Source organism: Chroicocephalus ridibundus, chromosome 1, assembly GCF_963924245.1.
Source record: "Chroicocephalus ridibundus chromosome 1, bChrRid1.1, whole genome shotgun sequence".
Lineage (NCBI taxonomy): Eukaryota > Metazoa > Chordata > Aves > Charadriiformes > Laridae > Chroicocephalus > Chroicocephalus ridibundus.
Window position 1 is genome coordinate 187,233,787 of NC_086284.1, and position 26,120 is coordinate 187,259,906.

The following is a 26,120-nucleotide window of genomic DNA, read 5'->3' on the forward strand; positions in this document are numbered from 1 at the left end:
TAATGGGTCCTGGTCAGTTCCTGACAGCAGGCTCTCTCCTAGCCCTTCACGCTAGCTATCCTTCTTTGGAACATCTTTGTCAAGCAAGCCATGTGGAAGATTTTGGAGTAGTATTTCAAAATGAACCAAAGTAAAATGAAGTACATCACCCTTACTGTACGTGCATTATATATATGTACGGGTGTGAATTAATTGCATTGTTACGTAATTTTTTGCATCTCTAGGTCATCTGTATCATAAGAACTATTTAATGGAACATTCATACGCATTTAATGTTACTATTGTTATTACCATGGAGCAATAGCAAATTTTGGAGTTGAACATTTTTTTTCTATCTAGAAAGACCCCATTCCAGAGATAGTTTAGTCAATATAAATACTGTATTTAAAATTCTGGTTGATTCCCAGAACAGAGATTTTATGACTTTTAACGCCGTTGAGCACAGAGTCCTGAACAGTGCAAAATGGTATTTAGATATGTTAGATAATAAAGCTTTAGAAGTAATCATTGAAACCATCGCATTTGGACTTTACAGAAGATGTTTATGCAAATTCAGGTTTGTTAATCATGAAATTCTCTCTGCAAAAATAATTTTTATTTCTTTGCCTTTGTAATACTGTTGTACCTGGCCTGTTGTCATCTCCATAATGGTGTGAATAAGTATAGAACTTTCATTAAATGTGTGTCACATGATTTCTAAAGATGCTTGAAATAAATGGCCTCTGTGTTGCTTCCTGCAGCATTGGAAATATATTTGGGCGGTACCGACATTTCTAAATAATTCAAATAATGTTTCCATACCGGTTTAAAAACCATAATGATTCTCTTTAAATGATTCTTTTATAAATTGCTTTTTTTGCTTCTTTGTAATGCATGGCCCTATCTGCATCTGCAGTTGCTAGTTTGCTATTTAAGATTGCTGAACCCAGTCTCTGCGATGTCCTCCTTATTTAAGGTGACTTTCCAAGTGTTTGATTAAAAAAAAAAGAAACCAAACCAATAAGTGTGAATTAATGAAGAATTATCAACAGAACACCACCCTTTTTATTACAAATAAGTATTTCTATCTTTAATAAAGCTGGACAGTCTGCCTTGTTATTAATAGAGAATTCTGGAAGGAGCCGTTTCTGATGGTCTCTTTATGTACATACAGGATCTTTTCCGGTGTAGTTTAACCATTTGTAATCAGACCATAAAAGAGCCAGTCCTGAAGTGTGGGCTGACTGCTTTTTAGGTGCCACTGTAAGAAGGAACATGAAGTACTCTGTTTAACTATTTAAAGTGTTAAGTGTGTTACTGAAGCTAAGCTCAGACAATACAGAGCAACAAATCTAGACGGATTGTAAAGCATCCTGATCCGTTTTTTTTTTTTTGCTGATTTTTTCCATTCCTATAATTTTAAAATCTCTGCTCCTTTAATTGAATCACAAAATTTCCTCTTACTCTGAGACATTTTCATCCTAAAAAAAGACATGTAAACTTCAATCCAAGAATCCTTTCTCAGACTAATGAATTTTTCATGAGTCGCTAATATTTGATTTAAATAAAAATAGACCTGAAGTTTGAGCAGATAACCACAAAACTAGAAGTACTGGCTGTTTGATACAGTTTTGGTTATGTGCTGGACCCTCTTCCTGAAATGCTAGCAAGCATCCTCCATGAACTTTCTTACAGGAGGACAAGAAACACCGAAGTTTCTTATGTAGGGCAGGAAACCAGGCATATTATCTTTGAATCCAAGCCCCATTACTTAACTGATGGAAAGTTAATTTTATTGATATGGTACGCTTTAAGAAAAATCTATCTTAAAAGAGTCAGTAGATTTTCTTAGCCCAGAGAGTAAATGTCAGGAAGGCACACTCAAGTGTGACAGTCATCTTCTTATACAAAGGATTTACATCTGTGCAAATGGGCTTCAAGGCCCCGGTACTGCAAGGTGTTATAAATATGGTTAATGTCTTATGGTACCGGAATACCAATAGCGAGTTTGCTCGCTATAGAGGCCAGAGCACTTGCCTTGCCTGTGGGGACCTTGATGGGCTTCCAGAGCTGTTCCAGCCACGCGCTTAGAGATGTTCCTCTTAATGCGACAGTCTGCGATCACCTACCTTCCTCTAAAATACGCTATTATCCCTGGTAAAGAGCTGCCGTACGTGCCGGGGATGCTTTTGGGGTGGATGGCTACACTTCCTCGTTGAGGATGGCAGTTAATTTGTCAAATTCAGTGATTGGAGCTGAGTTTATGAGTGTGATGTATTGTTGTATAGACCCTACCTCCTGAGATACCAAGAAAATGGCTTTGCAAGATATTTTGGCCCGCTGGGTGCGTAATGTTTCTCACATTTCCATAGTTATTTTCCTGTTGTATGTTATATAGAACCTTTTAAAAGGAGAAAATCGTAGATGTTTAATATTTAAATAGTGTACCGTATTTAAATAATATCATAATATTAACACAAACTAAGAAAGACAGGATATTATTACAGTAGAGATAACAATTTTTACCTAATTTGCATGATCATTACTTTATTTTTCTTTTATTTTATGGACTGATTTAGCATAAGTACTATTTGAGCCAGCATGAGAAATTTCACTGCATTAGGAGGTGGGAGTCAAATATTGTAACCGGATTTTCGAGGGGCTGGATCATTTGGTGAACAATAACAATTTTAGTTATTCATGCTGAGAGCAAAGTAATTAAATCTGATGCTTCAGGGCGGAGGCCTGCAGCCCGTGCTCTGCGGCATCCAGTGAGGGACTCAGCTCAGTAAGTGCCGGTGCCCCGGTGCTGCGGGTTGAGGAGAGCATTGGCGGTGATATAGGAGCCATGTAAGTCCTCGTTTAGAAGAAGGGTGTTAGATTAGCATTATTAAAAACCAAACAAACACTCAACAGCAACAAACCCACAAAAAATAATAATGATCTAAACCTGTGTTTTGTTTAAAATTGAGGAGTGGCATTGTGGTGAATTTTTTTCCCCTTTTAAACAACAGGTACTTGCCGTTACTAGAGGACAGTTTACATCTGATGGATTAGAGATGTGCCATTCTGCCGGTTTTATACTCCTACAGTTTATGGCCAGTATTGAAATAGCAAGTTGAACATTTCCATAGCGATTTGCAAATGTTACGAAATAAATTTTCCTGACAACTCTGTGGGGTATGTTCAGACTTCAGCTCTTTATTTATAAAGGGGAAGATTCAGAGCAGTGTGACATCTCCAAAACTGGAGAAGAAAGAGCATCCGATTCCAGATTTAAGACTTGTGTCAGATGATAGCCAGAACTGGCACAAGTTGCACTAATAAAATTTACTAAAACCTGGGCAGAATGATGGCTATGAAAACCTCACATGTAGGTTAGTCCATGTGTGCTGATTGAAATCAGGTGCCTTTATGTTTCCCAAACAGTCCGTTTTCCTGAAGTTAAAATTTCAGGGTCCTGAAATTATTCATGGATAGGGAAACACTGTTGATTTAAAGAACATGCAAGGAATATTTCCAGGAGACGGAATCATTTCATTTTGATGCCTACAGACTAAGATACTGCATTTTGAAAATACTAGAGCATTTCATGTGGCATTTTGAAATGGCACTTTAGAGCATCTTATTTTGAAATCACATTTTCCATTTCTTAAAAATCCCAAACTCAACCATAAAAACGTTCAGTAGTCTGAACACTTATACGATACCTTTTTGTTTCAGATTAAACACTGCATTACAAGTTAGCACAAAATCATATTGTCCAGACTTTTAATTTATTCCCAAAAGGTGTATTTCCCGGTATGTCTAACTCTAATCACCAGACCGAGGTGTCTCATCCATCGCGTCTGGTGCTAGGACACACCATGCTGAAAGTCCCTTGAACAGCGGGCAGACCTTTGTTTTCGGGTTGCTTACTTCATATAAATAAAATGCCACATACGCACTGAAGGGAAGGAAAGCAGAGGCTACGTTTTGAAGTCCTGCCTTCTGCTAACCGTATCTTTTGCAGTTTGGAGCGTGTGTCTCGCACCATTAGTCAGCCTTCTGAAGGAAACCCTATGCATCCTGCATAAGATAAACCTGCATGAATAAATTATACAGTAGAACTAGCATATGGATTTTCAGTATGTTATCTGGCTCCTTGGCAAATGTTTACGAGAACGCTGTAGCCCACATGGAAAGTATAATGATGGTGGCTCCCTGTTAATGAAACTGGAGTTATGCCGCAGCACAGTTATCACATACTAGCATGTGCTAAAAATATATACCCTGGCTACTCCATGGCTACATGTTCACATAGTCCTGTTATCGGTAACTACTACTGTGTTTATCTCTTTGTAATGTGGAAACCTATACAAAGCTTTTATTTTGCTGTGGTTTAAAAATTCATGACCATCTCATTCTTGTTTCCTTTTTCAGAGCATGACGAATGTATAACAAACCAGCACAACTGTGATGAAAACGCGCTCTGTTTCAACACCGTGGGTGGGCACAACTGTGTCTGCAAGCCGGGTTACACGGGAAATGGTACCATCTGCAAAGGTAAGCTGCTGAAAACCCCAGGGCTACACAGAATGGCAGGGGTTGGAAGGGACCTCTAGAGATCATCTAGTCCAACCTCCCTGCCAAATCAGGTTCACCTAGAGCAGGTTGGACAGAAACGCATCCAGGTGGGTTTTGAATATCTCCAGAGAAGGAGACTCCACCACCTCTCTGGGCAGCCTGTTCCAGTGCTCCATCACCCTCAAAGTAAGTAAGTTTTCCTCATGTTGAGATGGAATTTCCTGTGTTCCAGTTTGTGCCTGTTGCCCCTTGTCCTGTTGCTGGGCACCACTGACCCCATCCTCTTGACACCCGCCCTTTACATATTTTTAAGCACTGATATGATACCCTCTCATTTTTCTCACCTCCAGGCTAAACAGATCCAGGTCTCTCAGCCTTTCCTCATAAGAGAGGTGTTCCAGTCCTCTGATCATCTTCGTAGCCCTCCGCTGGACCGTCTCCAGTAGTTCCCTGTCTTTCTTGAGCTTGGGAGCCCAGAACTGGACACAGTAGTCCAGATGTGGCCTGACCAGGGCAGACTAGAGGGGGAGGATGGCCTCCTTTGACATGCTGGGCACACACCTAGGAGACCATTGACCTTCTTGGCCACAAAGTCACATTGCTGGTTTGTGGTCAACTTGTCCACCAGGACTCACAGGTCCTTCTCCACAGAGCCGCTTTCCAGCAGGTCAGCCCCTAACCTGTACTGGTGCATGGAGTTATTCCTCCCTAGGTGCAGGACCCTACACTTGCCTTTGTTGAACTTCATTAGGTTTCTCTCTGCCCAGCTCTCTAGCCTATCCAGATCTCACTGGTGGCATAGCCTTCTGGTGTGTCGGCCACTCCTCCCAGTTTTTTGTCATCAGCAAACTTGCTGAGGGTACACCCAGTCTCCTTATCTGAGTCATTGAACAAGACTGGACCCAGTGCTGACCCCTGGGGAACACCGCTAGTTACAGGCCTCCAAGTGGACTCTGTAGCACTGATCACAACCCTCTGAGCTCTGACATTCATCCAGTTCTCAATGCACCTCGCTGTCCACTCATCTAACCCACACTTCCTAAGCTTACCTATGAGGATGTTTTGGGAGACAGTGTCAAAAGCCTTGCTGGAGCAGAGGTAGACAACATCCACTGCTCTCCCCTCATCTAACCAGCCAGTCATGCCATCATAGAAGGCTATCATATTGGTCAAGCATGATTTCCCCTTGGTGAATCCATGTTGACCACTCCTGATAACCTTCTTTTCCTTCACATGCTTAGAGATGGCATCCAGAATGAGCTCTTCCATCACCTTTCCAGGAATGGAGGTGAGGCTGACTGGCTTGTAGTTTCCTGGGTCCTCCTCCTTGCCCTTTTTGAAGACTGGAGCGACATTGGCTTTCCTCCCGTCCTCAGGCACCTCTCCTGTTCTCCATGACCTTTCAAAGATGATGGAGAGTGGCTTGGCAGTAACATCTGCCAGCTCCCTCTGAACTCATGGATGCACCCTATCAGGGCCTGTGGATTTGTGGGTGTCAAGTTTGGCTAAATGGTCTCTAAGCCAATCCTCTTCAACCAGTGGAAAGTCTTCCCTTCTCCAGACTTTTTCTCTTACCTCCAGTGTCTGGGATTCCTGGGGGCCGGCCTTAGCAGTAAAGGCTGAAGCAAAGAAGGCATTCCGTAACTCCATCTTCTCTGCATCCTCCATCACCAGGTCACCCACCTCATTCTGCAGCAGGCCCACATTTTCCCTAGTCTTCCTTTTGCTACTGATGTATTTGAAGAAGCTCTTCTTGTTGTCCTTGACATCCCTTGCCAGATTTAATTCCAAGTGGGTCTTAGCCTTCCTCGTTGCATCTCCGCATACTCTGACAATGCTCCTATATTCCTCCCAAGTGGCCAGTCCCTTTTTACACATTCTGTAAACTTCCTTCTTCCATCTGAATTTTTCCAGAATCTCCTTGCTCATCCATGCAAGTCTCCTGCCTCCTTTGCTTGATTTCTTACTCATAGGGATGCACTGATCTTTAGCATGGAGGAAGTGGTACATCAGTCTTTGAACTGGAAGAGATGCTGTGTCATAGTTGACGCAAATCTGGTCACATACCTGGAAGAAGACAGGCAGAATGCTAGGCTAGGCATTTAGGTCCTGCACCTCTAAGAAGATTTTCATAAACAGATATACAGTGACTTTGCGTTTTGTCGAGTTCACATTAATTTGAGGATGATGCATCTGTAAGTTAGTATGCTCTAAAGTTTGAAGTAATTATGTTTCGTTTCCGTCTCAAGTTAGTTTCTGTACACACTACACCATTCAAGGAAGCCCACAGTTACCAGCAAAGTTACAGCTGTGAAAACATTGTCAGATCTACGTTGTCCACAGCCAATCACTTGCTATTTTGCTTGGATGAATTGAAAGTTGTTTGGTATGCTGTGTCTTTTCATCATAAATGAGAAAAGCAGTAGATGGTCATGCACAAAGCCTTTGTAACACATGACGTGGTGCCTTGTTTTCTAACGTTCTTGTTCAACTGGTAAACATCAGAATTTATATTATGGGTCTAAGAAAGATGCTTTCCCAGAGATACAATGCTGCTTTTATTTCTGTTGCATTTCACATCAGAGAACATTATACTTGGTACTTGGGCCCAAATCCTTGGAAGTCTTCAGGCTCCAAGCATAGGTTTTAGAGGATGATTGAAAGTAAAAGTAGTGTAGCTGTAGGGGAACAGGCTCAGGTGTGAGAAGTGGTCTCGCTGCAGCAATAGCATGCCCAACGTTCCTTGAAATTGCGCCTCAGTCCTCTTGACCCAGAATTTCTTTAATTTCTAAGCCTGATCTTAGCACTAGTTATTCCTTCACCTGTGTCATGATATGGTTTTTCTATATATTCCTAACATAAATGAGCTCTTTGTAAAGCACATCAGCCTAGTCTGCTTCCAGTCAAATACATCAGTAGAGGGAGAGATGTGAGCAAATACACCCTTTTATGCTGTGTTCTCTCCTCTGGGGAATGGGAAAAAAGTTTTAGCCTGACGAAGTTCAAACCCAGAGATGCTCCTCTCAGACGAGAGCTCTGTCTGCACAACTCACTCCTGTGCTGTGCTTGGGAGCATTCCTCAGTCCTTCTGATGGAGGTGTGTCACCTTACACGAAGGTAATTTTCTTTGGGACAAAGAGAAGGTCCATAACCCCAGAGCACAGCGTTTGGCTCTTCTGTTGCCTGGGTAAGAGCTCTGACTGCTCTGACTGCTCTGACTTCTTACATTTCAGAGGGCACCTGGCCCCACTGTCAAGAAGTGCATCCTTCTCTCCCTCCCTTTTCAATACTGAAAATGCAGGAGAAGGCTCTGAGCCTGTGTATCCCAATTTGAGAAATGTACTTCTTTGCAGCCCTGGCTTGGATGCCAGCATCTTTCAGAAAGACCTGGATGCGTCTCTTGTCCCCATGGCTTTGGCAGCTTTTCACGCAGTGTGCTGCCATCCGTGCTCCCGTGCACCGTGTCATCCTGCACCGGGAAGCTTTGATGTCTCACTCAGTGCCGGGGTCTCATGCCACAAGGCTGGTGCCTGGAACCTGAGAGCGGGAAAGCTCAAGCCAATAACCCTCATGTTCTCTCTCGGATGAGCCTTAAGACCTCATCAGTGGTGCTGTTACGCAGAGCAGCTGCAAACCAAAGCCTGGCATCTCCGGCGGCTGCTTACAAGCACTGGGCTAGACCAGCGCCCCGGAGCAACTCTTTACATCGGTGATAACCTCCATCTGCCTAGTTTCCCCTGCAATTTTCTCTGTAGGTTGTTGTGACAAGAGCATTGCTCATTCCATATTGTGGATACAATTAACAGCTGCTGTGTTTTCTGTCAGAGCTGGTTACATTTCTGCATCCGCAGAAGGGGTGCAGACACATATTGGTGCATACACATATTCACAACCGTACCTGGAGCGTGCTGCACCTAAATACGTGAGCACGGCTTCCCGGATTGCAGCGTGCCAAAGAGCAAATCCAGGGATCGACTTCAGACTGTAACTGGTAAAAATTTTTAAGTTCTTCAGAATCCCTTGAGGCAAAACTACTATTTATGTTGTTTCGATCTCATTGCTTAAGAAATAACACAGCCAGCTGATCTAGTGCTCAGCTGTGCCTGTTATGCCCAGGGCTTTATTTGGGCAGCAGAGAAGACCAGCACTGCCCTAGGAAGAGCCTGTTCCTGGGGAAGATGCTGCCTTTCACTGCTTCCCAGTGCGTGCAAAGGAGCGCATATGTGAGCTGTTGTCTTCAGATGATTTACTCTAATCTCCTTCTGTAGCTTGTCAGCCCATCTGGCCAGTGAGGCAGGGGGGCCATAAACCATCTCTTCGTGACCTCTCTCCTCCGGAGAAGGCAGCCTCTGCACTCCATGCCGCAGGGACTGTGTTTCGTGCCAGCCTGCCAGCGGCCTGTGGCCACCTGCGTGGTTGCTGAGTGTAGTCCTGTTGTTACCCATATATTGTGATTTTTGCATTTTGCAGCCTTTTGCAAAGACGGGTGTAGGAACGGAGGAGCCTGTATTGCTTCCAACGTGTGTGCCTGCCCACAAGGCTTCACTGGACCCAGCTGCGAAACTGGTAAGATTTTAATTGAATTTACGATGAAGGTAATCCAATGAGGATGTTTGAGGTAATCCAAGAGTAAAGGATTATTAAAGTGTGTGCCCAGTAGGAGGAAGCTGCTACTAAAAAGTTACTCACTTTTCTTATATGCCTCCCAAGAGACTATATTGCAGCAGTTCTAATTAGAAGCACATGGACTGCAAAAATGAGAACATGAATTAAGACATCTTGGGTTTTGATGTTTCATAATTAATAAGATTATTATAGACTTGCTTTTCACCTCAAATGGCCTTTGGTATCTCCTATAAATGGCAGATAATCTGACATCTAGAAATAAATTCCATTAATTGATTACTTCTGTGCTGTAAATGTGTGACTGGTTCAGTAGCCCACCTTCCCTTGCAACCTTATTTGAAGACTTCTGATTATCTCAGTGTTCTGACTCAGTGTTAAGGCAGGTTTCAGTGTTCCTACTGCTTTTACTTCCTTTCGCAGGCATTCTTTTAGCATCGTGCTACCCCTGAGGATGGCAGTGCCACAAAGCCTTGTTTTTGAACTTTATTTTTGAAGTCTTGGATCTAGTCAAATTATATTGCCCAGCAGAGTATGTAGAATGTTAATACGTAGCATCTCAAGTGCCTGTAAATAATTTCTCAAAGTTCAAACGAATCGTTTCAGCACCTTTATTTATTGCTGCAGAATTTTTAAATGCATTCTAACCGTACATGCCTCCAGGAGTTAAAAGGGAGAAAGCTCGCTTAGATTAATTGGCTTCAGTATGCCTAATAAAAGGGCAGTCTGCCAGCTATGATTGACTATTGTTGCTGTTCTATATTGCCTTCAATAAATCTTCCGAACTGAGGAGAGGAGGTCATTTGAGCAAGTATAGCTTTTGTCTGACTTGTAAACATGTCCAGCTTAACGAAAAACACAGACTGATCTGAATTCTGTACTATCTGGTCCATTTGAGAGGTGAGAAATGTGATTGTTTTCATTCTTGTGTGTTTGAGTGGGTATTACCACAGTACACAAGGGGTATGCTGTATGAAAAGCAGTATCCTGATCGTTCATCTATTTCTAGAAAAATGTCAAAAGAGCAAGTTTTCAAGTATTCCTCACTGTTTCACAGGGTGCAAATAATGTGGTACAGGATACCAAGGTCTCTTCAGTGTAAGAGTGTTTTCGCTTGGAACAAATTGCGTGCTAAAATAATGCTCAAGTATTAAAACAGTTACTTTGTTTTAGTAATATTTGTCTTATATGCTCCTTGCAGCATTCTGCTGTTCTCAACTAAATATAGCATGTATAGTTTCAAGGCCCACATTCATCTTTTCCAGCTTTATACTCCTATCTGAAGTGTGTAGACGAGAAGCATATTTACTTTAGTCTCCTTGTATAGTCAATAGCTTTTCTGAATTGCCCCTGGAGGTCCTGTGTCTGCTCCCTTCTTTAGAGGAGAACCCAAGGACACTCTGTTCCCAATTCAGAAAGCTCAGGCACCTTAAGTTAACCTAAGTTAAGTTAGCTTAAGTGTATTCGGCCCCCAATATCTTTCGAAAGCAGCCGGACTGCTGGCCTAACTGCCCGTCCTTCCTGCCCTTCAGGAAACATATAGGAGGGCAAGTAGAGACCTGGACCATATCTGAATGCCTTTCTGAATAGCTGATCTCAAAGGTCAGTAAGGTAGTTTTCACCTGCTGTCTCAGAGCTAGTGATACTGTTGTTACGATTTGGAGCCAGTTTGCCAGCCCCCAGCCAGTTTCATAGGTCAGCTTTGCAAGGAGAAGCCCCTCTGTCCTGGTGGGCCTCCACTGGACATCATGTTTTTTCTTACTGTTGAAATAAGTAATGCTAGAGATCAGCCACAGGGTCTGGTCACCTCATTTGGGTATTAATGTGCAAGAGCAGGATTGTAATCTACTTGCAGATCACTTTGAAACATACAGTCTGAAATACCATCGGAGTGGCAAATGGAAGAGGTGTCCCGTTGATAAAGAGCAGAAGCTGGTTTGTTCTGAGACTGCGTTGTAAAAGAAAGCCTGAGCTTCAGACAGTACATATTCACTCCCAGTGAATGCCACGGAGTTTTCTGAGGGTACTTCTCGTTAGGCTTGAAGTGATTCAAGACATTCATACTACGAATAATTTATGCTGGAAGCTTCCCATTTTGAACAGTCACTTTATCTACAAAGGTGATGTAATCTTTTCTAGGCAGACATCTTTAGTTGCAGTCACATACAAGGCAGGAGGAGGATTGATGTAAAGACGCCAAATCTATTTTTAAACCGCGTGTTACTTATTTCTGTTTATGCTACATATATTTAAAAACTGCTTATTGAAGAATATTGGCATTTTTAACTTAAAATAAAACATACAGTTATATAGAAATTGTCAGCAGCTGCTGAATCTATGAATTAATTAACAGGAGATTGAATCCACATCCCAGCAATAACCCAGAAAATACAATCACCAGTTCTTACTGTTTCCTTCTGTAAAAGGTGGATTAATAGCTCTGTTTAAATAATTTCTCCGAGTCATAGAAATATGAGGTTGGAAGGGACCTCATCTTGCCTAATCCCCCTGCTCACAGCAGGGTCAAATAGAGCTGGTTTCTCAGGACTCCACCCAGTTGGATTTGGAGCTCCGCAAGTTCTCTGGGCAACCAATTCCAGTGTTCAGTCATCCTCACAGTAAAAAAAATATTCTTTTTGTTATATTCAAATGCAATCTCTCATCCCCCTAGTCCCTTTCCTGGGCATGACTGAGAAGTGTCTGGCTTCCCCCAACACCGTTGGTAAGATCCCCCTCAGCCTTTTCATTTCCAGGCCAAACATCTCAGCTCTGTCAGCTTCTCCTTGTAAGACAGGTGCTCTGGTCCCTTAATCATCTTCGGCAGCGCTGTGCTGGTGCTGGATTTGCTCCATGTCTCTCTCATACTGGGGAGACAGCACTGGACCCAGAGGTGATCTCAACAGCATGAAATAGAGGGGAAGGATCACCTCCCTTGACCTGCTGACAATGCTCCTCCTAATGGAGCCCAGGAGGCTGTTGGCCTCTTTGCTGCAAGGGCACATTGCTGGTTTATGTTCAACTTGGTGTTCACCAGGACCTCCAGATCCTTTTCTGCAAAGCTGCTTTCCCACTGGCTGGTCCCGAACCTGTACTGGTGCCTGAGGTTGTTCCTTAATAGCTGTAGGACTTGGCATTTCCCTCTGAACTTGTAACAGTCCTGTTGGCCCACTTCTCCAGTCTGTTGAGGTCCCTGTGAAGGGCAGCACGACTATCTGGTGTAGCAACCTCTCCTTCAAATTTTGTATCATCTGCAGATGTGCTGATGGTTTACTCTGCCTTATTGTCCAGATGTTAAACAGTACTGGCCCAGTACGCAGTATTTACCCAGGCGTGCGCTGCTAAGTGACTGGGCTCCACCTGGATGTTGTATCACAGCCATCTGAGCCCAGCCATTCAGCACATTCTCAATCGACCTCACTGTCCATTTATTTAGTCTGCACTTTTTAGCTTGTCTGAGGATGTTATGAGAGCATCAAAAGCCTTCCTGAAGTTAAGATAAACAACATCCACTGCTCTCTTCCCATTTACCAACCTAGTCATCTTATTTTAGAAGACTATCAGGTTGGTCAGGCATGATTTCCTCTTCATAAATCAATGCAGACTGTTCTCAATCACCTTCTTATCCTTAATAAGTTTGGAAATGGTATCCAGGAGGTTACCATCAGCTTCCCAGGGATGGAGATGAGGCTGACTGATCTGTAGTTCCCTGGATCCTTGCTCTTCTCAAAGGTAGGAGAGATATTTGCTTTCTTCTGGTTCTCAGGAGCTTCTCCCAGTCACCATGACCTTTCGAAGATAATTAAGATGGGCCTCTCAATGACATCAGCCAGCTCCCTTAGCACTCCTGGGTACATCCAGGATCCCAGGTTTGATCAACCTGTATTTTTTCCAATTTATTTAGATATTGATCCTCCTCTACCAGGTCGCTCTCAGAAGCATAAGATGGAGAATTAACTATTACTGCTAATCGGGTATCTCTATGAGAAGAGGTATTCGCTCATGTGGAGTGCCTTGCAGTTAACAGAGCTGTTGCAATGCCTTAGAATGATCTGTTGGAAGTCTTTTAGATTAATTGTAGCCCGTACCCTGTGGAAATGGATCAGTGGAATGAGGAAGCAGGTGTAAGAATAATGTGCAGATGTATCAACATCCAGAACCATTTTTTTTAATTGGCAATAGGACATAAAAATGAGACGTGGGGGAATTCCTGTTTCTCTTCCCAAAGGATGTGGGTTGAGGCATTGTTAATGTTGGGGATGCATTAATTGGCTTAGGGAGGTGGGTTTTATGTGTTAAAAGATTTTCAAGTCTTAAAAGGCACAGTAGTAGTTAACCCAGTAGAGCAGCCTTCTGCAGTGTAGAGAGATGAGACTACCAAGCAAATCTAAAAATATTTGTGACTATTAAACTTTTTCAAAATACCTGACTTAATACTGTCTTGTTTGATTGTAAAATTACGAATTCTTCAATCAGCATTTTAAAATGCTGTCTTAAATTGTATTTCAAAAGTATTTCATTTTAGAATCCAGCACAGGATGACTTTGTTACATTTGCTTAATACTACTGTAACTCCCCTTTAATTTGATGACAGAGCTTTAGGAGTGGATTTGTTCTCCTATTATATAGGCATATCTGCATGTATAAAAGATTACTGCATTTTTGCTGCTTGTCAGCTTCTTTTTTGAGTTCCCACACTCGTTTTGTGCTTTGAGTGTTCCCCTGGACCACTTTTAATTATGCATGAGATCAAATAGCAGAGTTTCACTACTAGTAGTGTTTTGGTGTAGGTTTTCTTAACGGGTTGGCTGGAAGTATGTGGCTTTTTCATGGATGATTGGCTGATACTTGCATTTCCTGATAGAAGACTTTCCTTGGACATCGTGGGAATCATGTCCACCTGTTATCGAACAATCCATGGCAAACTGCTGAAAATAAACTGGCACACAAAGCTGTTACCTATGAAATGAATTGTTGAGAAAAAGCTTAACTTACAGATTCTGCATTCATTCCACCATACAGTATTACTAATAGTTGGCTTAATTAAGTGTGTATCTGAATTTATGAAAACAATGGTGAGCGTGAGGTATACGAGATCACCCTCTCTTATCTGATCTCTTTTCAGAAATAGTCAAATCCAAGGAAAATATAGTATTTAGCTCTTCTTTGTATTTTTTCCCTTTTTTTTTTCCACATATGGAAAGCTCAAACAAAAATAGTGTAAGTGTGGCAAGTACTTCATGGAGAAGGGAAAAAAAAATTGAGGTCGCTAAAACAAATTTTTGCAACTTTGTGCTTAACATTTGTAGTTCAAAAAACTGAAATACACTCAGACAAGTGATTTGGGTAAATAATTGTTAAAGACCAGATCTCTTTAGAGTTTTGTGCCACTTTCTATATAAGCTAAATAATTAACATGCGTTAACTGTTGCTCTTTTCAGCAAATCCAAATTAATTTGTTCAAGCACATTGACCATAATAATAGCAGGCTTCACATTATTGAAGACTATTATTATTCCTGTTCCAAAGGAAGCTTGTGAAAATCTTTTAATTCTGATACCCCAGTTATTAGGAAAATATTTTTACTGGTATTGGAATAGAAGGCTTTGTCAAAGTAACCAGAAAGCTTAACTTCACTGATTTTGCAAAAATGAGGTATTTTGGTACTTTCACTATCACAAGAGAACTGCATCCATTTAAGCCCTTGATCCCTGGTGTTCACCTAAAGCAACCACAATCAGCTTGCGGCCAGGTAGGCTCTGAAACTAAAACTGTGACACAAATGGCATTTGAAGTCCAGAGAGCATTGAACCAGTTCTGAAAGAACTGGAATTACTTTTGGCAGAACTCTTAAAAAATCTTGGCCACAGTCTCACGAAAACTCGCTGTAAGCTCTGAAAGTATCACAGTCAAAACTTTCCACGCAACTCAGGAATCTGCCATTTGCTCACTTTTATTTTTACAATGAAGATTTAAATCACTGATAGTCGGATTGGGATTTGCAACAATAATACTAAAAGGCTCAAATTTGTGGTACGAGTATGCAAGATCCTCCACAAACCTAGAGTAATAGGAGCGCCCTTTGACAGTTCACAGTCTAACCAGGGGAACCCAGTTGCTTGCTGGGATAAACGAGTGTAACATACAAACTCCTTGAGCAGAAAGCATTTTAGGGTTAATCATTTTATTGTCTGAAATCCATAAGGGGTTGCTGGGCTTTTTAATGAAGGAGGAAACAAAAGAAGGGAGCAAGAGGAAAGTGGTGGCACGAACATGAAGGCAGCAGAGGCACGGACTGTCCAGAGCAATAGCTGTAGGAAGAAGGGATGCCTCCCATAGTTCATTAGTTTTCATAGCCCACCTGGCTTGCTTGGATCCTGCTGTTCTGAGAATTCAGGCTCCCGGTTTTGGGGAGCCAAATTTGAGACTTAGAGGAAACTTGCGGTAGGAAATGTTTCAATTACGTTAAAGGGCTGACTTCAGTCCACAGAAGGAAGAAAACATTGAGAAGAAGGAAATTTAAAGAAACAAGAAAATTTTAAGAAACAAATAGTACTTGAGCAATATTCACAGTGTAAAATATTTTAATAGATCCCAGTGTGCAATGAATGGGGAATTTATCATATTCTGAAAGTCAGGCCTTTTGAAGTCACTCAAGGCTGGCATTTCAGCTTCAGTAATTTTCAAAGTTCGTAGGCTAATCAAAACTTTTCCCTTGGTGCAAGCAAAAAAATATAATAAATAAATCACCCAGGACAAAACACAAAGAAGCCAAATTGTGGCTTGCAAGCGGCTAAGATCTGGCCTGCATGCTGGGCTGTGGCTGTGGTGTCAGGTCCTCATGTAACCCAGAGCCCTGTCTGTGGGAGGAGGTGAGCGAGGATGGATGCTGGAACTGACCTTCCCAGCTCGTCGCTGGGCTTAGCTGTATGCAGACCCTAACCCTAGGGAGTCACCGCCATTTGGCCTCCTTGAGTCCTTCCAAGTGCTCCCCACTTCCTTGGCAACACTCTTGGCTTCCTGCCCTGTGGAAATTTTGTTGGGTGGCATGTTGGGTTGGGGAGTCTGGCCTTTCCAGCCATAGCTTGAGTGTAAATGGAGACCTGGAGTTCTCAGTGTCCTGTTTAAACTGGTTTAACTTAAACTTGTAACGGTAAATATCTAACTGTATTCTATTCTGAGGAGCTGAATCTCTGAAATGAAAACACTTCTGAATTACTGCATGCACCTGCATTTAATTAATATTTTCTGTGCTTTCCGTTTCAGCAGAAAGACACAGACCCCAGCTGCTAAAAATAACGTAATGATTTTGCTGAGGATGCTGAAACATCTTGCTTTATAACTTGCATCTTTGCTATATAAAGTCGCTACCCAGCTTGCACATACTGGGTAACGAGTGGTCTGCTATATGCTCTTGGCCTTCTCAAAGATTGCTATTTGGCATGTCAGTTACTGATTTCAGAGGCAAGAACAGTGTTGTTTGAGCTAGCATTGGTTTATTGAGGTAATGCATGTAACTGGTGTGTTTAGTGATGCCACATCTTACTCTATATTACTCCATTTTCAATGCTGTCTTACTGTAGGAAAAGCAGATAGTAGAATCATGGGCAAACTTATGGGAAGCATCCTATAACATCTACTTGTATGTCTTCTTTAAACATAACGGCTAATTCTTCTTAAGAACACTAGTACAGCACTATGATTGTTTTTCCATACGTTGATACAGAACCCTAGTAATGAATTTTGAAATTTTTCTGTGTGTTTTGTGGTCCTGTCACTGCACTACAATTATGCCCTGTGAAACCAGTACCTTCACATAGAATTTTTCTGGTGACTTGAGGGGAAGTTAGCAGGAAATTACTATATGAGTTATTTCCTTACCAAGCCATACCAATATATCAGACATCTGACTGACAACATTTCTGCTCTTCTTGTGGTTGCAAAATTCTGTAGTGTTTTCAAAATATGAAGGTACTTTTGAGAATTGAACAAGCAGTAGCAGGGGGTAGGCTAAACTCGACACGTACATGGTGAACAGTGTGATTTTCCAGTTGCCCAGAGTGAAAGCTATTAAATTTTGCCTCCTGAGCGACTCTAGGCAAATAGTGCCTAGGAGCAATGATTCAAATACGGAACTGTGCCCCAGTGAACCATCCCATCCAGTACCTTGGTGGTGTCCCCAGGTCCTTTTAGGACTTGGAAAGTCTATACATCCTTTTTTTTTTCCTTTTGGCTTGTCTCAATTTCAGATAAATAGTTTTTGAGCACAGTAATTCTAGGAATTTGGACCTCTGCACATCTTACAGGCTTCCACATGATTTTGTTTAGTTAGTATAGTTTTCTGATGTACGGCTTAGGGCACAGTATATTGTATCTACTTCTGACTAGTGATTAATAGGGAGAAATATCCTCGGTAATAGGGTGTCTGTTCCAGACAGACAGGCCTAATTTGTATTGTCAAATCTGAAATTCCTGGAAAGCCTTTGAAAAATCTTGTTTGGCCATTCTGGAGCAGAGAGTGCAAAGTAACTTTTGGTTCCTATACTCTTGTTCCTACGTTCCTGTGTTATGCTTTACGTAACATCATGAGGTTAGGAGCCATCATCTTCACAACTTCTGTTCTGATCAGGAGCTTTGTTCATATGATACATCTGGTGAAACAGAGGAGGCAAAGAAAGCAAGCAGATTATGGCCTTCATACTTGTGCATTTTCAGCTTCCCAAGACTGAGCAGGGTGAGGGGGGATTTTCTCTGTACCTCACAGCTTGGATCTCTATGGGTATTACTGAAAAGCTGGCACTGTAAGTCCTGTAGAGTTCTGCTGATGAAATGGTGTATTTTCCTTAGTTATGGCCTTCTGTAGTCAGCTAAAGTTACTTTATTAAAAGTACCTTTACCTTCTTGAACTGTCTATCAGTAATAAAAATTAATGGCTATTTTGTCCTTTTTTTTTTTTGCCATACTCCTTATCTGTTTTGATTTCTAGGCAAACATGATAAAAATAACTGTTTTCCTAACTGATCTCCCTCTTATTCTTTCATCCTGGGTCTTGTATTCAACTGATATAAATTGATACAGTTCTCTTGGCATATAGGGCTGTGTGCTTTTAATGAGCTGCCTTTGCATATGAACCAGGTTCTCTTGTTTATTGCTATTAAGGAACAGTAATAACAAGTTGTAATGAGTCATTCTAAAATGTCCATTTGCACTAATGTGAAAATGACTCTTTGCCATTGATGGTCAAGACCATTTTGATATCTCCGACCAACCCTAAGAAAAACAAGGACCATGAAGCATGCTATTGTAATGCTCACTCTTTAAAATATTTCTGAAGTCAGGCCTTGGGTGAGCAGGAGTCCTATTAAGTTAGAGTCTAACTGAAGGAACTATAACATGCAATGTGTTCGTAGCTTTATTCATAAATCATCTGCCTCCTCCACAACTAATTAGTATTCTAGGTGAATAGCTGCCCAGTACAACATGCGTAAAAATAAAACAAGTTGCTACTAATGCTTGTACCTTTAGAAGTAATAGGTGTACCATGGTTTGAAAAAAGTCAGGATAGGGTTGATTTCAAAAGAGGCTTTACCCCCATAAGGATCTCAAGTGTGATGAATATTTCTAAGCTATTTAAATGACTTCATGAAAAATATGTTGACTTTGCCTAGGTCTGAAGTCACTGCAGAGCATTTGATATATTGCATCTTAAGGAACACTGATCACTAAAGAGGCAAATACTACAATCTCCGCTTCTTTAATTGGACTTCAGTTGCTCCTGTGAACATAGGCAGACAGACAAGAGCAAACACCAGCAGAAACAAAGTAGAAGCAAGGGGTTTAACTCTCTCCTGACTGTGCCTCTCTTTTGACCAGCGTATTCTTTAAAGCTGAAGTCCCGCAGAGGCAGGGGAGAGCATGTGGAATGCGTGATGCCGTAGCAGCTTTGCTGCCAGGGATGGTGGGTGGCAAAGGACATGTCCCTCACTCCCTCTAAAACAAATACGTTCAAACAAAGAGGTGAAGGCTGAAAATTCATCTAGGCACGAGATGAGAGCTCACAAATGATGACATTCTGTGGGAGGAACAACCCGGATTTGTTGAGGATCTTAATCAGTAGGGAAAGCTGCAAACCCTATGGAGAGTTTGAGCAATAATCTGGTAGGAATTAAGTTAGAAATGCAGGTTGTCCAGGCTGCCGTCACATCTCTGCACCCTTTGACTTGTCTGAGATTTTTCCATTGTTTTGTATAAAGGGTGTAAAATGGAGAAAGTTTCTTTTTCCTGCTCAGCCCAAAAGAATTTGGAAGATCCTTTCAGATAGAGGAATGAGAAACTCTATCACAGATCCTCTGCGTGAGTCTTTTTTTTTTCCCCGTAGGAAAAAAATTAAGGGATTTGAAGGATTTTTGTCATAAATAAGCTTATGAATCTTGGGCATGTGATGTTTACAGTTTAAGAGTAACTTTCAATTCAGAAAGGACTGTTGCTTAGAAGAGAAATAATACTGCATACTCCACAACAGCAATAAAAATCTAGCAAAGAATTAATGAGCATTGGTTGAATTGTTATTATAATTAAAAATTCCATCTTGAGCTAACTATATGCCAGTAAAAGCCAAGTCTTCATATTTACTGTTACAAGGAAGTTGAAAACAGAAAAAGAAAACACGATTGGCAGTCTCCGGAACTGTAGTAGAGAGGTGTTCAGCCAACCCCTGGAGAACAAGCCTTTCCTGCAGGGAATTCTCTATTTAAACAATGCTCCAAGTGCTAATTCAGGCTACAGAAAAATAGACATATGCAGCCAGCAGATGGGTTGCAAACATGGCATATATGATATAGATAAGCTGGCTGTAAGTGAGATTCTGAAAATTGTCGTGCTGGTGTACAAAATAGCTTACTAACCTTCCCTCTCCTTAGATATTTTTCCTGAACGTATATAATAACATGAAGTTAATTACATGTGCTGGTGCTGTATTCCACCACTTCCAAATATCCATAAAATCTAAAGATTCTTAGAGTGCAGCAGAACTGTACGGGAGACTATTATATTTCTACAAAAAAACGCCATCTACACCAGATCTACATTGTGAGATCTGTTTGAAAAAAAAATAAAATACGCAAGACTTAAATTGCTATCATTTGAGTGTCCTTCTGACTTCTGTGATCTGTCTGTGCTACCAAATAAAGCAGGCAGGGGCTGCAGCTTTCATCTCCGCAGCTTTCATCTCCAAAGCTCAATGCCCTTTGTCTCCCCGCTCCCCAAACCATGTTGGCCTCTTCTCTAGTTCCTGTACCCAGGTGTGTTACTGTTCCCCAACCCATGCCTCGGCATCGTCACATGTGGTACTTACCGAATCAGTGCTTTTACTTAAAATTCTTCACCCAGAGTTCTTTAGGTACAAAAAAGAGGGCTGGTAGAAGCACTTTCTCCCCATTTTACAGATGTGGAAATCAAGACATATGGGGAAAGTTGAGTGACAAGGTTTGCATAAGGCGGCAATGGCAAAAGTCCACATACGATAAAGGTCATCTCATTTCTGCACCCCTTGTTCCTCTGTTCAGATACATCAATATCTGAGAGAAGACATAGTGGGTTTTATGTCATTATTTTTTTTCTGAGTGGGAAGTGTAACCAATTCATAAAACCTAAGAAAATACTTTTCCTTTGGCTTTCAAAAAGGACATGTTCTAAAATTGCTAGCTCATTAAATTGCAGGAAAAGGTTTGAAAGTTGTCTATGAGAGTAAACAAATCAGAACTGCAACGAGCCATGAGGAAAGCCAGGGTTCTGCGGATGAGATGTTTGTTCTTGGCTGCAGTGTCTGGAAGGGAGGTCGCCCTAATCCCTGTTACCACCAGAATTTTTCTCAGATATGAAAAATAAGCTTAAAAATGAGCTGTGAGACAAGGGCTGGTGACTTTAGAAGCCTGGGAAGTTTTACTTTGCTTTACATTTTTACTTATATTTATTCACAAAGTAAATCTTTGACAGAAATTAAGCAAAAAATGCCCACATTGACTTTGGTGAATATTCTAGATTTAGGCATGAACTCTACTTACCTCACCCTTTCTGTTTTGTAGCTTAAGGTGCTTTGCTGCTTCATCCTTCTGTGTCTTTTTCTCCCTTCATTTTCCTTGCCTGACAGAGTTTCTTGGGTTCTTATTATTTCTTTCCTCCCTCAGAGTCTTTGTCGGTTTTAAATAACAAAAGATTTTTTCTCTGCTGAAGAGCCTAATACGAGTACTTATCTTTTTCTCTTTATATTTTCTTTAGCTTCTTGCAGCGCTACAATCCTATATGTAGCAGCTTAAAAGAAGGAGACAAGATTTTTTTGTTATTTATTGAAACATCAAAATGCATCCACTACTTAGCTATTATTTGCTACGGGAAAGAACCTCCTTAACTAAACATGAAAACTAAAATTTCAATTAGGTTCTTAAAATACAGTGGGCTATAAATAGAACGTGAATAGTGCAGCTGGGCAGCATTATAATAGAATTTCCTTCCGTTATATAAGGGAGATAGGGATGACCTTCATCACTCACTGTAAACTCTCTCTTTTATGAATTACGAGCCATTCAACTATTAGTGGAATTAAAATCTATAACACTGCCAATCATTGCCGCGTGTCCCTGTGGAGCCCTTCGTCTTGCTGTCAACATGAGGGAGCCTGCAGTCTCTGCAGATCTATGCCAATGATATGTTTATAGCCCAAGCAAAGGAATAGCATGCTTCTTTCCTTTTCTGTACTTGAACAACTTTGTACAATCCCTTCATGATTTTACGCTTCAGGAGCAGCAATGTAAATTAATGATCACTGGTGTATGGACTGAGAGTCATGGTAGCAGGTCACTGGTAAGAAAGCGGAGGTAAGAATGTTTTGAATTTAAGCACACATATAATATATGTGATACCCTGAACAAAGGGTAGAAGACCACAACCGAAGACTAAGTTCAGATCAGGATGTCAAATCAATTCCTAGCCAAAACTTTGTTTGAGTTGCTTTGTGGCTTCTTTTGTTTGTTTTCCTTAAATGGCCTCTGAACTAAATACTTCGAAATTTACCGTAATTCATACCAGAGCTGATCTGGAACAGCTTTTTGCAAAGCTGAACCCAAACTAAGCTGACAATGTGCTGGTTGCATCCTTGGTTCATATATATGAAAGTCATAACTCATGTTTATGACTGACTTGACTCCTCACTTGAGGAAACTCGTGATCTTTGGTCAGTACACTGGCCAAGTAAAGCCTTCCTTCCCGCCCATTAGAAAAGAGGTAACAGCTGGCCAAACTAGCTCTTCTCTTTTCAGACAAATCAATTCTCTTTTGCTTAGGACGTGGCTACTATTACCCACCAAGTGACACATTTAGTGATGGCACCACTGTGTTAGTCCTATTTCTAACGTGCAAAGGGAGCTACGTAACTTTCAAACACTGATAGATATCTAAAATGGGTTTGTCAGTGTATTTCAAGGTGTACAAGTTTTCTTGCTACCTTGAAGAAAATAATTACTTTTGTTTTTCAAGGTAGGGCTAACAAGGAAACAGAAGCATGTGTTACAGTTAAGATGAGGTGCTGTACTGACAATGACGGACAAAGTGAAAGCAAAACCACATCTTTGTCAACGACCAGAAACAGAGGCCCAGGACCTCTTAATTAATCTTTCTAATGGGGATTGGCACAATTGGTTTCACAGAATCTTGTTGAAAAACGTATTCTTTTTTTGTTTTCTTTTACACTATTCCTGGATGCCCCTAGCTCATCATGGCTAATTAGGTGTTCTGAATTATCATCTGCAGTTGTTACAAATGTCACCTCCTTTGATGCTACTGGGTGTGTAAATGAGAGACTGTCATAGTTTCAGTTATTGGTGGGGTCTGTGATTGATCAATTTTTGACAACAAAGAATTGTTAACAGGGCTGTGTGGTGAAGCAGTCAGTGGAAAATTCCCTTTCATAACATTTCTATCTAATTTTGGAGCGCCGCCACTGCCACACATGAAATAACAACACGATTGAATTTCTTTTTGCTGGCATTTAGCAGGACCTATGGGGGTGTGCAGAAATCAATGGGGGATCAGGAGTCTGGAAAATTACATACTTGAAGAATTAATGAACTATAATTCCGTATTACATTCTCAATCACATTTTGCTTCCTTTTCATTAATGGAACTAAATTAGTTTTCCATGGACAGAGTACTTTAAAAAAATGCAATCATGCCCTTGCTAGGATTAAAAAAAAAAAAAAGACGACCTGTTTTAACAATAGTTATTTTTTTGTGCAACATGACAGTTGGAAATTTTTAGTGACAAACATATCTGCAGCAGTGACTCAACCTGTTGAAGCAATTTTTAATGTGACATTTATAGCCCCAGCACTAGTTTCCTGCCCTTTGAGCCAGATTATGGCTTTAAGGTGACTCAGCTAGAATTTCTGGTAGATCTGGGAGGTGTAGAGATAGAAGCAGCAACTCCAAAGACACTCAAAATGCATTTTGTCTGACACAGGCCTAATTCATTATCCAGGGGAGCAGGGGGAGAAAAGGCCACGGTCTTCACTCTTCTCTGAAGGCTGCATCTGAGATAACTGATGTTTCTAATGCTATATCGAGAAAGTCCTTTTGCTCACCAAATTATGTTATGCTAGGATAAAATGTGAGTGACTTTTCTCTTTGCTGTGCCCCACAGGCCAGCTGTAATCCAGCTCTTTGTAACTTAAACTTGAAACTGAATGAAATGTTGGGCGGGAAATGCAGTTAAACTCAAGAATATTCTGTGGTTTAATGAAAACTTGGATGTGAGAAGCCATACAGTGAAAAGCATGCCCTAGTACTCACAACATGATATCATAACTTTAAAGAGTCACTGATGGCTGAACAAATCATAGTGAGACTGTAAACAAAATCAGGCTCTAGGACTTTTATTGACCAAGGAAGAAAGTTCCTTTGGGAATCAACAGCAGCGTTAGAAGAAAGGAGCTGATCAGACTTTACAAAACAGATTTAAAAAGCATTCTAAATAACTTTTGTTTTCTGGCATAACTGGTACCTTCATGGATTATTTCAGCCATCTCAGTTTCTGTATTCTTGGGGGTTTTATTCCTCTGTGTGATATTTATATGCATGTGATATACGGGAATGTAGTGGGACGGAAATCCCAAAAGATGATATTTTGTTTTAACAACAAGATAGTTCCAGTGTATTGAACTAGTTTCAGGCTCTTATATCTCTCCGCTGGGACTAGTTTTTTGCGTAAGATCTCCAATCAAAGGTCTGATTGAACAGCAGGGTCTTCTCAAATATCATCATATTAGAAATCTGCTGTCACATGAAAACCAATACAAACACTTTTCTCTTCTTAAATGCGAGAGATGGGACTCTAGAACTTGCAGTAGAGATAATGAACTCTTTTCAAAGCTACTCCAGAAAATTGAGTTTTGAGAGCAAATACATTGTGCAATACAGTGAACTTCTATTTTGTCCTACTGAATAAGGCCTTTTCCCCCTTGTATACGTATTTACTAAAGTCACATAACTCAGATACCATCTTAATCCTAATGAGCATTCTGTTATCTAAGCATAAGTCTGAATAGTTGGGACATAGTCTTTTATACCCAAGTCAGACGTAACATCCTTGAAAATGTATGGACGTATGCGAAGACATATCAGAGTCTGACTGTTCCAAATGTACCCATGAAAAAAAATATTGAAGATTTCTCTTTTTAAACAGCTTCATAGTCCCCTAAACCACTTTTTCAGTAGTCTGTCTCTGAAATTATTTGTCTCTCAGTGTTTGCACTTTATTTATACTCTATATGGGGCTGGGATGTGGGTGGCTCTGGAGGTTAGCATTAGTCTGGAAAAACTGTTGCCTTTGAAATGAGATCTCAAATTTAGCCTAAGTCAGTAGTGACTGAACATTATGGAAGTTACTGGCTGCTCATTAATCTTTATAAATATACCCAGTGATAATAACCCAATTAGCACTGGGACAGATTATTGTAATTGGGATTAATTGGCAGTCTTAACTGACTGCCATGTATTATACTGTCCCAGAAAAACTTCCAGGATGGAAATAACTAAATTGTAAGTATTCACAGCTGCCAATCTGTGGTGTTGCCTTCTTGACGGGAGAGGCCTACTGGGGCTTTGGTTTGTATTGACCTGGATAAAGCAGTTACGAAAGAAAGGCTTTTAGGACTAAGTTGTGCTCTGCGTCTCCGTAACTTTGTGCTTGATGGTGGCATACAGGCTTTTCTGAGAGGAGGATTTGATGATTAATATTTCAGTCTTGGATTGAGTAAAATAAAATGGTATAAATCCCCTCTTCTTCCCCCATGCCATGGTTCTTTGTTGAGTGCGGCTTGACCACATTAGAGAGCTCGGTCCTATTGCTGGATGAAAGAGCACTGCTATCTTTCAAATTGGCAATTTTATACCACTTTCAATCTTCAAAAGCTCTTATTATACAGAAATTCTCTAATAATATTCATCAGACAGCTAGCTTTCCTTTTTTCTTACTGTACCAGTGGATAATTTACTAATGATCTTATTTTACTCTTCAGGGAGTAGGGTTTTCTCAGTCTCCCCAAGAGCAAGGGGTATAACAGCTGAAACTTGCCACAATTCAGGAAATGAGTGATTCTGAGGTATAAAGGTGATTTGGAAGAGCAAGGATTTTTCCTGTCAAGGGGAGCTAGGTGTATACAGCACTTACTTTCAAAATGTCAGTGACTGTGTTTCTACTTTATTAGAGTGGGGCTCCAGTTAACAAAAAAAAATAAATAAAAAATTAGGGTTTTTTTTCCAGTTGAAAAATGGGTAACAAGATATGGAAATAACCAAGCTGACTGAATTCAGCTTAAGAAAAATGCACAGGAGAAAACCTGAATATTTGAAAACCAAATCACATGCAACGTAAGTTTGAAATAACCAGTTACCCTTTGTGGCAG

The 26,120-nt window shown here is 40.9% G+C and overlaps 1 protein-coding gene across 2 annotated transcripts in view; it reads left to right on the top strand.

Annotated features, from left to right (window-relative positions):
* The window catches only part of NELL2 (neural EGFL like 2), a 156,635-nt gene that overhangs the window by 107,990 nt on the left and 22,525 nt on the right, over nt 1–26,120 (top strand). For both annotated transcript variants that reach the window (XM_063323106.1, XM_063323107.1), the window contains exons 14-15: nt 4,402–4,524; nt 9,016–9,111. In XM_063323106.1, coding sequence (XP_063179176.1) covers nt 4,402–4,524; nt 9,016–9,111 — 219 coding nt within the window. The remainder of the gene's footprint in view (nt 1–4,401; nt 4,525–9,015; nt 9,112–26,120) is intronic.